The sequence below is a fragment of the Mytilus trossulus genome, chromosome 12, assembly GCF_036588685.1.
Source record: "Mytilus trossulus isolate FHL-02 chromosome 12, PNRI_Mtr1.1.1.hap1, whole genome shotgun sequence".
Taxonomy (NCBI): Eukaryota; Metazoa; Mollusca; class Bivalvia; order Mytilida; family Mytilidae; genus Mytilus; species Mytilus trossulus.
In genome coordinates this window covers 26,334,648-26,348,671 of record NC_086384.1, presented here as the reverse complement: position 1 = coordinate 26,348,671, position 14,024 = coordinate 26,334,648, and the positions used below count along the sequence as shown (strand labels likewise).

At 30.4% G+C, this 14,024-nt stretch overlaps 1 protein-coding gene across 1 annotated transcript in view; it reads right to left on the bottom strand.

The window, feature by feature from the left end:
- Window positions 1-12,859, bottom strand: part of LOC134693651 (chloride channel protein 2-like) — a 70,526-nt gene extending 57,667 nt beyond the window's left edge. Inside the window, exons 1-2 of the mRNA XM_063554534.1 lie at window positions 12,481-12,859; window positions 6,417-6,538 (exon numbers count right to left, since the gene is read on the bottom strand). Coding sequence (XP_063410604.1) covers window positions 6,417-6,538; window positions 12,481-12,499 — 141 coding nt within the window. The 5' untranslated portion in view covers window positions 12,500-12,859. The remainder of the gene's footprint in view (window positions 1-6,416; window positions 6,539-12,480) is intronic.
- Between the last annotated feature and the right edge of the window lie 1,165 nt (window positions 12,860-14,024).

The window sequence follows — 14,024 nt, the reverse complement described above, 5'->3', positions numbered from 1 at the left end:
ATACATTGTAGTATCTGAGAAAATGACATAATATAAAAAAACTTGACACTGAGCAATGAAAAACTATCTGATATATACATGTACAGTACACCTTGCAATGATTCTACATTTATATGTTTTTATTACTCTTTTGAAAAATCCTATGATAAAAATCAAATCTTGTCTATGCAGTCACTAAACTATCTAAATGAGGTTAATTACAAATAGACAAACGTTAAAAAGACAAAATCTTCAGAACATAAAATATCTATTTCTATTTCTTTCTGGGAGTGAATCTGAATAGTATCCCATCCCAATGTTACCAGATCTGCAACTTCAGTGACCAGTGAGAAAAAAAAATGATGCAAGTAATAACAAATGAAAATAAACAGTTAGGAAGAACTTTTCTGTAATTCCATATATATATGAGGGGCCTAATGGGGGGTCCTCATCACGGATCACGGAAAACAAAAAATATCAATCACGATTCACAAAAAATTAACATTACCAAATCACGACTTAATTTCCTCAAAATCACAGATCACGATAAAAATTGGCATCTTTCACGGATCACGAAATGAAAACATCCTCGATCACGAAGAACGAAATTAACCCATCAGCCCCCTCATATATGACTGACACTTAACTGCAATTTTGTACATTCCCTACAAAGATTAAGACACTAAAAAAGTCTGACAATCAAAAGTATATAAAAAATACAATAAACAAACTGAACAGAAACACAACAGAAATGTAACTAGAAGACACAAACTACACATGTACTGGCAGTGGGTCAATTTCAAAAAAGATATATTTGCACAAAAAGTTAAAGATGGCAGGACAAAGTCTGTCAAGTTTTGAGGGATGTAGTACACATACATCAAGGTTTTTAGAACAAACAATTTAGTGAGTGTTATGTTATCAGTGTAATGCTCTACCATCACATTCTTTTTACCCCTAGATCAACATATTCTAGTTTTAATTCTGGCAGGTACATGTATGACTTTCAATGTATTAAAGTGCCCCTTACTAAAAACATTTCTATTCTGTACATAAATCTCTTTTTCTAATTGAACCCAGTAATAACAATGCTGAATGTCATCCTTACCCCTTCTTTTCTGTTACTTTTTTCATAGTTTTTGAAAGAAAAAGTTGACAAATTAAATGTAAGAAAAATTGAGAGAATAATTTCCTTCCAAATTTTCATTGGCCTATATCTCAAAAACAAGGCTCTTTTCTTTTTCATTTGAAATTTTAGTCTGACAAGTTTCTAACACTTACAGTCTTATAAAAAGCTTATTATTTTAAGCAAACATCTTTAAAGGTGAACTAGACAATAAAACTCCAAATGCAATGCAAAGTAAACGTTTTGCTTATCAGATCGTAAGTAGCTCAGAAACCACAAAAGCCACATAAAACATGTCTAGCCAAATGAAACATGTTTAACAGTTGCTTACACTAATGTTTCAGTTTTATAATTGAACACCACTTTTAATTTTATAACAATTTCAAATTTTGGGTGGAGAAAACATACAAAACTTAGTAAAAAGGTTGAACAAATCTATGACATGCATGGAAATTACTGATTAACGTAAATTTACATATATGTAGTCAAATAACCTTAAGCAATATGACAAACTTAACAAGTTCAACACATTTTGTATCATAATATGTTAATTATAGTAAACAAAATGTTTTGGCCTATTGCAGAATTTAAAAAAATCTCAATGAGGAATTTTAAACATGGTATAATTAACCAACTGGATATAAAACCAAAAAAAAAAATTGTAATACACAAAAGCAATACTGTTATGGTCAACAAATTTAAAAACTGTAATGGACCAAAATGTAAACCAGTGATTGCATACAAAATTTCAAATATTTAACTACATGAGTAATGGACCAGAAATGAAACTGGGAATGTAAATTAACCTTTGTCAAGCAAAGTATAATACATTGATTGATATAAAAAATTATATGTATGCATAATTATTCCTGCCATATTGATGAGGAAAAAAATTTGCAAACACATGAAATGATGTGTTGAAGGGAAAATTTATAAAAAGAAAAAAAAAATTATTTATTATTGGTTTCATTCAATTCAGTGGTTCTCTAAAAGAAGAAAGTTGTATGTATTTTCCATAGGATCCTATGTTTAACTAAGTCCCCACGTTGGCAGCCATCTTGAATGATGGATCGGCTACGAAGTAACAAAACTTAGTCAACACCTCATAAGGAGCGTTCACAGACGCCAAGTGATGAGAAAAGCTCACCTGGCCCAAAAAGTAATGAATCTACAGTACTGAGAAAATACAGCATCATTCAACTTCCTTTCATACATTTAAGAAATACATGTAGTTGTTTAAAACTTACTTCTAAAAAGGTGCCGTACATCGGACAGTTTGAAAATCATTAAAATCCTGTTTTATAACTTTAATGTTGATAAAGTACTATTGTATTATGTAATGTTGAAAACCTTCAGTAAAAACATGTGCCATAAAGTACAAGGAACGTCACCCTCTACTAACAAAACAGTTGGAAACAAATCAATGCCTTTAAAGATTAGTAAATTCTTTCCATGTAAGTAGTCATTAGACATTTCTTTTAACATGTTAATATTATAATGCTATAATATATTTTTAATTCATGGTTATTTTGGCAACAGATGCTGAATGATGATAAGATTTGAAGCATATACACATGATGTAGATATGCATATAAATATAATAGACCTTTATAAAAGGAGATGTGGGATTTATGTCAATTAGCTACATGTATAACTCTCTCTATTATAACATAATAAAGCTAGAAAAGACATAAAGGAAACCTTGTTAAAATATATAGAAAACAAAGTCTTTGTAAAACTGACATTCCTAAGTAATAAGAATTTGTCAAAGACAACAACGTCAACAACCTGACCAAAGGGGAGACTTTTACTTCTTTTAGTGTTGTAGCAATCCAAAAATAGAGAAATACTGCTCCCCACTGCCTTTTTAGTCCTGCCTTATGAATTTATGTTTTCTGTAGGATAATAAACACTTTTTGATGTGAAATATATTCATTTAAACTACCGGTATTGGAAATAGCATTTTACAACCCAACTATACCAGTTATCCAGCAAAATTCATTATTTATCTAATTGTTTCAATTTTTCATTATAAACATCATCAAGTTAGTACCCTTTCAGACAAAAACCACACATACATGTATATGCCCCTTATCTAAAAATTGTGCCCCATCAGTGTTAAATTCCTAGCTTAAGCACTGTTTTATACATGTACATGTAAACCTTATAAGTTTTAACCTTTGAATCCTAGCCGTGTAAAGAATATGTATAGCTATATGTAGTCTGAGAGATACATTCAATTACCATGGACTTGACAAGGTGTTAAAGGTATAACAATCTTGTGACGACTAGTACATATCAATGAACAAAGAAGGTGCTGTTATACCATGTTAACTACAGCTTATATTATCCTTAAATTGCCTCTTGGCGGTACAATATGATGAATACATTTTCCTTTGATTAAAATATCTACATATCTATATTCTATTAGAGAATGAAGAGTATGGTGTATTAATTCATGACACAAAATCCTATGCAAAAAGTAAGGGGTTATTTCTTAACTGTTCTTCATCTCCAAGGACAGTGAGACCTTTGACAAGAAGCAACGGCACACACATCAATGTAAAGTCAATGAATGATTGCCCCTAGGTTTGAGTAGAATCCTTTGGTAGATGTAATATCTATGAAGCTATATTAGTGAAAAACACAGATATAGGTTACATGAAATATGGACAACCTACAGACTATATTGTTCAAAGGAATCTAGCAAAATTGTTAAATTATATAAATGCCTAAAAGGTGCAATGTAGTGCCGACCAAGTAAGGACTGTATAGCCAGTCAAGGTTGTTAAAATATTCCATCATCATCATCAAAAACTGTTATAATTAGTGTATCAACTTTCAAAATAGGGTGTAGTACTAGGACCAGGGCTTCCAAAACGGTCATATATTCCGGTCATTTGTATAATGTCCGGTAAAAGACCGGCTGGGAAAAGCATGAAACGGTCATATACTTTTTAGTTTTCAAGGCTTTTTCGGTCATGATATAATTCACGATCTTTTTTACCCAACATTTTGCCTTTAACAGCCATACATTTCCGGTCATAAAAGTGACATGTTGATTAATTACTATCAAAACAACCCTTACTTCAATACTTTCTAATTTTAATCAAGGCTAATTAGTTGTTGGACAGCTGAAAACTATACCTGTTCAGGTGACAGGTAAACTAATTTCAGTACCGGACATCGTATAAATTAATCGGACCATTCACAATTACTTTCGTACATTTCAGCGGTTTGTATCTAATTGATTTAGTCCAAAAGATCAAATTTATAATAAATACATTTATAAACTTGATTTGATGAAACATTTAAAAAGGTTTTACATGAAAAAATCGTAGGACTATGATTAGTTACTAATTATTAATTTACCAAGGTTATTATGGTGCAAATTGATCTGTCTGTAACAGAATTTCCATATTACTGTTTTTTTATAGAAAACCATAATTTACATATTTATAACTAACTTCTTATCATATTTTCAGTGCATAATTTTTCAATCTTTAATTCAAGGTTTTACAATAATAGTTGTTTCTTTTTCTATTTTACCCAATTTCATTTCAAATTCAAAGTAAAATTTTAAAAGCGAAAAATATTTATTGAACAATTAATCCAAGAATTAAAATTTAGAAAATTATTAACAAGTGTTAGTGATAAAACAACACATTAGTTCATGAATGCATGTAACAAATTATTTAATTATCAGTGTCGTTCCATCATGACGAGTTGAATATTTTTCAATATTTGAGTTACAAGATACATCAAATATATTCATTTACTATGTATAAATTATTTACATGTATTCCTTCTATAGAATACCAAAAGGTCTAAAAATATACAAAAAAGATAAAAATGATAGATTGTTAGACATAAAACAGTAATAACAACTATTTGTGTCATTTTCACCTTCAGAAATAGAATATTCAGCTTTTCGTGAAATGAAATCTTTTGTTTAATTAATTATTTTGCTGTTTTTTAATTTCATTTTAAAATTTGGTAAAAGTAGAAACTCTGATATTCCTAAGATGATGTTGTGCCAATATTCACATTGTCGGTTAGAAAGTCAGAACCTTCGAAAATAATATAAAAAGAATAATTCTGAGAGTATCATCATATATTTCTTTTTTAAGGAAAAAGCTGTATTCTATCAGAAAAAAACCCAACTGTTCAATAAATTGAGATGTGGTACAAATGTATGTTAAAATGAATAATTGCCAATGAGACAACTTTGCACCTGAGTTAAAATGAAGTATTTATAGGGACTTCTATGTAAATAGAAACTTTAAATGAAAGTTGCAAAAATAGATTTATGAAAATATCAACAAGTAACATCCACATTAAATTTTCTTTTATCTGGCAGCAAAACATAAGCCTGTGTACATGGAACAACATGTTTCACACAGAAAGAGTGTGTTTTTTTAAAAATGCAAATCTCAATTTTTTTTGTGCTATGGTCATGATGGCATTTGAATCTTTGAGCTAAAAATTACCTATAATATAAAATGGGTCATGTTATTTTCTCATGCCTAGTTTAAAACAACCTGTAGCCATTGTTTAGTTTAATGTCAGAAACATAAATGACAAATATACATAGTCAATTATTCAAATCGTACTGTTTTGCTCTAGTCTTAAAGTAAAGTAAGTCAGATTGAAATAAGACCACCAGTTCATTTTAAAGTTCATATTCTGAGACTGATTGCTGAACCATTATTGTCAGGCCTAATAAAAAATCGCCAAAAATAATTGAATTTATTGACCAAAAAGTCCAATCCTTACTAATTTAAAGATTTTGCAAAAAATAAAGTTTGGTGAACTATATATATAGCTACAAGCAAAATATTCCATTCTGTGAAATTTATAAGTGTAAAATACTAAAAAAATATAGAAAGTATTTGATCATAATCATTGATGAAAATATCCTTGTTTAGGACCTGTTTTTTTTTAATCACAACAATTGGAGAATGATCACTGAGGATAGGAAGTTTGACATACTATTTGTGATTAATAATATAATAAATGTATTTATACATGTATTTTAGGATCCTGTCCATAAATAATAATTTACTGTAAATGGTCAAGATTTGGGCAGCGTGGAATTTATTCAAGTCAATGTCTGGTTTCCTAGCAGTACTTGTATACCACATAATACGTTTTCAGTCACTGGAGACATAATTTGGGATAAGACAACAAGTTTTAATGGTTGAAGTTTTATATAATTTGTGTGAAGCGTACAATAAAGTGCGATTTTACCCCAGATTCATTTGGGTTAGCGTGCTAATATTTTAAGCTATACGATAAGTCATGTTATTACCAGTGTTTCTTCATATCCAAAATTCTGTTCGTGTTGTGTCGGCTCTGCTTTTTGTTTGTTGTCTGCCATATCCGATGTGCCATTTGATGAACTAATGGGAGATAACTCTATATGAGTCGCACCTGTCAATGAAAAAAGTTTCAGTTTCACATCTGAAGCCAAGATTTATAAATGTATTAGTCCCCAGCCAGAGGCATTATACAATACATAATAAGTGTTTTATATGTCTCTGTCCTAGCTGATATAATTATATGTTTACCTCGAACAAATCTATTTGTATGTTTTAATAAAATGTTTGTATATCAAAGTTTTCCGCAGTACCACTGAATAACTATAGTTCTGTAGTAAGCATATACTACTATGAAAAATCTTGTCTGTACAAGAAATGAACTACTGACTCACTAAGTTACTTACTTATGATATACTGAAAAAGGAGTGTTCAAAGTATTAAAAACCCATATTATCTACAAGTGTATATCCACAAAATCACTGATGTCATATAATGGAAAACAGACAACTATAGCAGTCCACATGTAAACCCCAACAAATAAAAATTAATATGCAAGTAAGTAAGTAAGTAAAACTTTATTTGGATTCGGCATATTGACAATACCAAATAATCAAACTTCACTAATAAATTCTGCTTGATTCAGAGCAACAAGAGTTCCATAAAAAAATAGACGCATGGGTTGAGAACTCTTTAACTTGCTTCGGAAGGATACTAAGTTCCTGCTTCGCTAGGCATCCGTCGTGTAACTACTCTAGTAAACATCCCGCACGTGCATGATTATGATAAGCCATCATTGTACAACATTTACCGGCAGATTTAGCGACAACTATATATATTTTTTTTCTTACCGATGATGTCTAACTTTGAGAAATTGTATTTTTTATACCAGCAAACTAAACTTAACAATCAAACGTGACTGAATATGGATGTTTGAGAATAAATGTTTTAAGAGTGTATCTATAATATATATAGATATTCACGTAACCCCTCAGAGAAGATTATTATAGACTGGTATCTTTCATTCCTAACCAACTAGACTTGCTATATACTAGTCCCATCTTACATTCTCTTCATTTGACCATATTTACTTACTGCTAACTGTTGCAACCTGAACCATGAGTAACCTGATTTAATTTTAAGTGCACGTAAATCTTGAATGTAAACTTTAAAATAAACAATGGATTTAGTACAGAAGTGCCTTATCTAATCCCGCCAAATGTTTCCTCTGTAAAGTCAGTTGGAGAAACTCATTTTACCAAAGTATGTTACCTTTCTGGATTTGACGCACAGACGCTTTTGGAAAAGAAACCCCATCTTTTATTGTTTATTTTAAAGTTTACATTCAAGATTATACGTAAATCGAATTCTGTATATACAGAAATACTTATGTATATACGTAAATAATTATGTCAAAAATTAGGTATATACGAAATTTGATTTGCGTATATACGAAATTCAGTTTCCTTATATACATAATTCGATTTACGTATATACAGAATTCGATTAACGTACATACGTAATTATTTCTGTATATACAAAATTCGATTTACGTATATTCGTAAATCGAATTCCGTATATATACAGAAATACTATCTTTCTGTCTTTACATAAATATTTCTGTATATACGGAATTATTTCTGTATATACGTAATTCGATTTCTGTATATACGGAATTAATTTTGTATATACGTAATTCTATTTCTGTGTATACGAAATTATTTCTGTATATACATAATTGAATTAACGTATATACGTAATTATTTTTGCGTAATTATTTTTGTATATACGTAAATAGAATTATGTATACACAAAGAAGTATTTTTGACCCTGATTCCGCGCCATATCCGAGGGACATCGGTCAAATAACGGCTGCTATTGTTAAAACGTATAAAGATAATAACAAGAATACGTTTTAAGGTGGTATGGGTGTCTAAAATAAAAATGATAGAATTTGTTCATACTTTGTCAAAATGTAGTATATATTGATACATGTTCAAAAATATTATAAAAATGATAGGTCACCGCGCGTTTTCTCAAGCTACAGGACTTGACAAAATGACAAATTTTGTATGGATTATACAGGAAAAAACTACTTTTTGTGAATAGAAACTAAACAAAATGATAGAATTGTAAAATAAATTAGGAAAAGATTGCTTTCAGACAATGCTTTGAGAATATCAAAAGAAAAGATAGGGTCACCGTACATTTTTTCCCGCTAAAAGACAAAATAGGAAAATTTCATGTAGAGTCCTTCAGAAAATGTACTGTTTTAGAGTTATCTCCCCTTAAATTGCTAATTTGAAAATATTCAAAAACAACCAAAAATAATCTACTTTTGTAAAAATATTATAATTTCTAAGTCATATTCTTATAAATTGGTTCTTTTGATGAAAATTCACAATAAATATCTGCATTCCTGCGTCAAATCTTGCTAACTTGATAGAAAATATGGACCTTAGATTCTCTGTTTTTTAAAATCCAAGATGGCGAAAGACACCCATACCACCTTAAGGGGTCAAAATAGGCTAGCCTACTAAAGAAATACAGAAATCTTACATATAATGATTTTTTCAAAAAGGGACCCTGCATGTTATTTGTCGTTGATGGCAGATCGTTGTTAAATGTATCCATCTTTCTTATGATGTTTAATTAACGTTTGCGTTTGCTTTTGTTGGATACCTAGCAAAATGCTTATAAAATCTGCTTACTAAGTACCATGCTCAATCATAATGCTCCATTTTGTGTTTTCAATTAATTTATTGCTTGCCCTTTTTAATTGTTTTTCTTTGTTTGTCTGTTAAACTGAGCTCAATATAGTGCTGATGTTGTGTATTTGTTTTGTCAAGTGCGAGTATGGTCTTGAGTAAACGATGATAGTCCGTCGGAAGGGGGCGGTAAATGGCTCACCCGTGTTAAAAGAGAGCCATATATTTTGCACGTTAAAGACACCCTTGTCAATTTCGAAAAAAGAGCAGGATGATGTCTCTACAAGGCAGCACTCGCAACCGCAAAGTGGAAAGGGATTAATATAAGTTGAAAAACTTGTTTCCAAACCCACTATGAATAAATATGTTTAAACTAAATATTTCATGTATATTATGCCATATAAGTTTAGAAACTGCATAGACTGCTATGGGCGACCATTTTCGTTACAGTTAACTGTAGATGTGGTATAAACCCAGTTGCTGAAATGATGCATCATTGACCGCTATCCTACATCTGTTCTCAGTTCATAAAACTAAACATGAATTCGTAGAGGTTTCGACTTTGGATTTCGTTGAACTTTTTTTCAATACATAAATTAAGAAATTCACTTCAATTCTTACTTCTTCTAACGTTTCAGTCATTTCACCATATAATCGGTTATATAATTTCTTCACATATGATTATCATTTTTTTTATATAAAAAGCAAAGAACTATATCTATGAATACGCTTATAAACTCGGCCTGAAAATGGTACATAAATTTGGCCGTTAGTACGGGGCGCCGAATGGGACTCTTGTGGTTTTGTACAAAATTCAATTCTGTCATAACAAAATCATTTTTGTCTTACAAAACTATGTGCTACAGACTTGTTTTGTGAGAACTTCAATTTTGTGATGACAAAATTCATTTGTGTAGACAAAATTCATTTTTGTCATGACAAAATTCATATTTGTCATGACAAAAGTCAATTTTGTCTTAAAGGTAAAATTGACTTTTGTTACCTGATATGGAAATTAAATCACAAAAGTCAATTGTGTACGGTAAGATTCAATTTTGTGAGACAAAATTGACTTTTGTGAAACAAAATTAACTTTTGTGAGACAAAATTGACTTTTGTGAGACAAAATTGACTTTTGTGAGACAAAATTGACTTTTGTGAGACAAAATTGACTTTTGTGAGACAAAATTCAATTTTGTCATTTTTGTTGAGTTTGTTGAGACAAAATTCAATTTTGTCATTTTTGTTGAGACAAAAGTCAATTTTGTTAATTTTGTTGAGACAAAAGTCAATTTTGTAAATTTTGTTGAGACAAAAGTCAATTTTGTTGAGACAAAAGTCAATTTTGTTGAGACAAAAGTCAATTTTGTCAATTTTGTTGAGACAATGTCAATTTTGTGACGACAAAATTCATTTTTGTGATGACAAAATTCAATTTTGTAACAACAAAATTGACTTTTATGAGACAAAATTGACTTTCGTGAGACAAAATTGACTTTCGTGAGACAAAAATCAATTTTGTTGAGACAAAATTCAATTTTGTTAATTTTGTTGAGACAAAATTCAATTTTGTTAATTTTGTTGAGACAAAATTCAATTTTGTTAATTTTGTTGAGACAAAATCAATTTTGTCAATTTTGTTGGGCAAAATTCAATTTTGTCAATTTTGTTGAGACAAAATTCAATTTTGTTAATTTTGTTGAGACAAAATTCAATTTGTCAATTTTGTTGAGACAAAAGTCAATTTTGTCAATTTTGTCTCCACAAAAGTCAATTTTGTGTAACAAAATTCATTTTTGTGTAACAAAAGTCAATTTTGTGTAACAAAAGTCAATTTTGTGTAACAAAAGTCAATTTTGTGTAACAAAAGTAATTTTTGTGTAACAAAAGTCAATTTTGTGTAACAAAAGTAATTTTTGTGTAACAAAAGTCAATTTTGTGTAACAAAAGTCGATTTTGTATGCAAATTAGTTCACAGAAACCAAACTTAACTAATTTAAATACAAAATTGACTTTTGTCGCTCAATTTTCAAATTAGGTAACAAAAGTCAAGTCTGTGTAACAAAAATGAATTTTGTCATGACAAAAGTGACTTTTGTCCGCTGATAGATAATTTTGTATGACAAAATTTCAAATTTGTAGTATGATACAAATTTTGTTAAACTGAACTCATTTTTGTTGAACAAAAGTCACTTTTGTCCGTACAAAATTGAATTTTGAGTACAAAACCACAAGAGTCCCATTCGGCGCCCCGTAGTTAGTTCTATCGTTTGATTTTTTCATATTTCTCAGTTTCGGGGTCTTTTATAGCTGACTATGCGGTATGGGGTTTGCTCATTGCTGATGTCCGTGTGGTGACATATATTTGTTATATTCTGTGTCATTTTGTCTCTTTTGAGGAGAATTGTCTCATTGGCAATCACGCTACATCTTCTTTTTTTACATTGGACATCGAAGTCTGTTTATTCAAACTATCGAGATTTTGATGTTTGTCGCAAAATGGACATATTATCAAGGAGGTTAAATTATGTTGGTACGCACATATCCCTAGTGAAAATAACCTATTCAATTATCGTAGTACAATAGATATGCACTATATATAGTACTCTTTCAAGGTTAAAGAATATGGCAGCATTGATAATTTTTAGTGACGGTAATTTATATAAAAAAGGCCAATTACTAAGATTTTTTCTGCTAAGTTTGCGAAAAGGATGTTTCTTCATTGAGTTTTGACACATGCTACTGCTGAAAAACAGAAAAAAGGAAAACCAATGAATATGTTCAAAGAAAATGGTTTGCCTGAATAAGTTAAAATCACAACGGTATTACATAAGGCGTAGTAACGTAGGAATAACATGAGTTATACGTTTTCTCAGTGCGTGTCATGCATTATTCAAATATATTATAAAATTGGGAAAGGAAATGACATACTTTTTAATATGATTATGAAACGCTACCAACCCACATACCACCTCCTCTTACCCCTTTCTCCCCTTTCCACACTTCGTGGTCAGTGTATAAGTCTAAATTTCTTTATGATATTTATGTTGAACATTTAGTGTTTTCTAACTCAATTATCAGTTTTAACTGACTTTGTTTATGTGACTGTATATGGCCATGAAAGGAACCATATATTTATGCATGTAAACATATTAAAAAAGATAATAAAATATAGTTTCTTTATTTTAACTATAGACATTTATCATAATTTTATGGTACATGTACATAGTTCTCAACATTAAATCAAAGCAAGGTCGACGGTTATTGCAAGGTTAGGGAAAGGTCTATATAGATTAATGCATACATGCAAACAGTTCTAACTGTTAAAACTTGATAATAAGTTCCATACCTTCATGCCTAGGGTCCATTTTTTGGTTTGTTCGGTTAAACTTTGATCGGTCAAATTTACAATGTAAACTATATATCCAAGAACACGAATTTGTATAACAAAACTATATCCACGTGCATGACTGGCACAACTTTAACACTAGACGAATTTTAATTTCTAAATTCCAGCTCTATAATTAGCAGAATAATTAATCCATTTTCCCTTTTATAAATTGAAATGCATGTTTAACTTTACGGTTACATATTTATCTTATCTCACTAAATAATGTCGGACAATATCAACACTTGTAATAAAAACGTAAGATAGTGATCATGATATGTTGTGATCCAGATCAACATGTATAGTGGAAGGTTGTAGTATCTGGACACATTAGGCTTGACAGTCGTTGTGATGAAAATAGGAGGGGTTTACATGGATAATAAGTTTAAGAACATGACAGTTACAGGTTTAGGCAAAGTGTAACATCTTGTCTGGAATGGACCAATCCACTCCAGTCAACGTATTACACTTTGCCATAGATTTATACATGTATCCTGTTACTTCACTAGCAGTCTATTGTAATAAACTGGAGACCAGGGATTTTTTGTATGTAGCAAACCATCATGGTCTGTGCAGTTACTAAAGCAAGGTGAAACAAATTCATAACCTGTCGAAAACATACAGTCCTGCAGTCAATATCAATTGCTGTACCTCTTACAAGATTTTATATGTAACACCAAAAACAAATATAGGACATGCACTATTGTGACATATCTTCCTTAACACGAATGAAATGCCTTCGTCTTGTTCCGAATACCGTTATGATTTGTAGAGAAATGTCCGTTAAAATCAAGTCTACTGTTCTCTACTGATAGCGGTGATATGGTATGAGAGAAGACCATTTGATTTAACAGCCAGGTGTTGTGTTTAGTATTACTATACAAACCCTTGATGTTTTTCAAAATGAATATTTTGGCTTGGAAACAACCGAAAATAAAATCTTCTCCAAGACAGGACGAAAATGAACATTCTGCCCATACTGAAAATGCATGAAATTTTTTTGAGAAAAAAAGGAAAAATTCCGTCTATACAAAAATCCACCTGCATAATAAAACACGTCCTGTAATGAGGATCTAGATAGGATTTCATAAATTCTTTACTATTTATTTTTTCAGCCATTTTTCTCTGTTCTCTATTCTCAATAAATATAAAACAGTGGATGTCTTGACGGAGTTAGTCAGTATATGTAATGGTAAAGCAGTCTGTTTGGTTGTAAAAGGATTGGAATTTTAAACAAGTTTCAAATGATGTAAATATTGCACTATATATGTAACACTCAGAATCGTTTCCTTCCCCCCAAACGTGTCCGATTCCCCCAAACATGTCTAGTTGAAAACTGCACCAAAGCGTGTCATTTGTATAAACGCTCAAACGTGTCCATTTCTAAACTAACCCCAAACGTGTCCAATTCCCAAAACGTGTCCATATCAAGCGTTATTTGGTTATTGCTATTTCATTAACGTATACTAATTTTACCATTTCATTAAAAATATACATAAGCACGT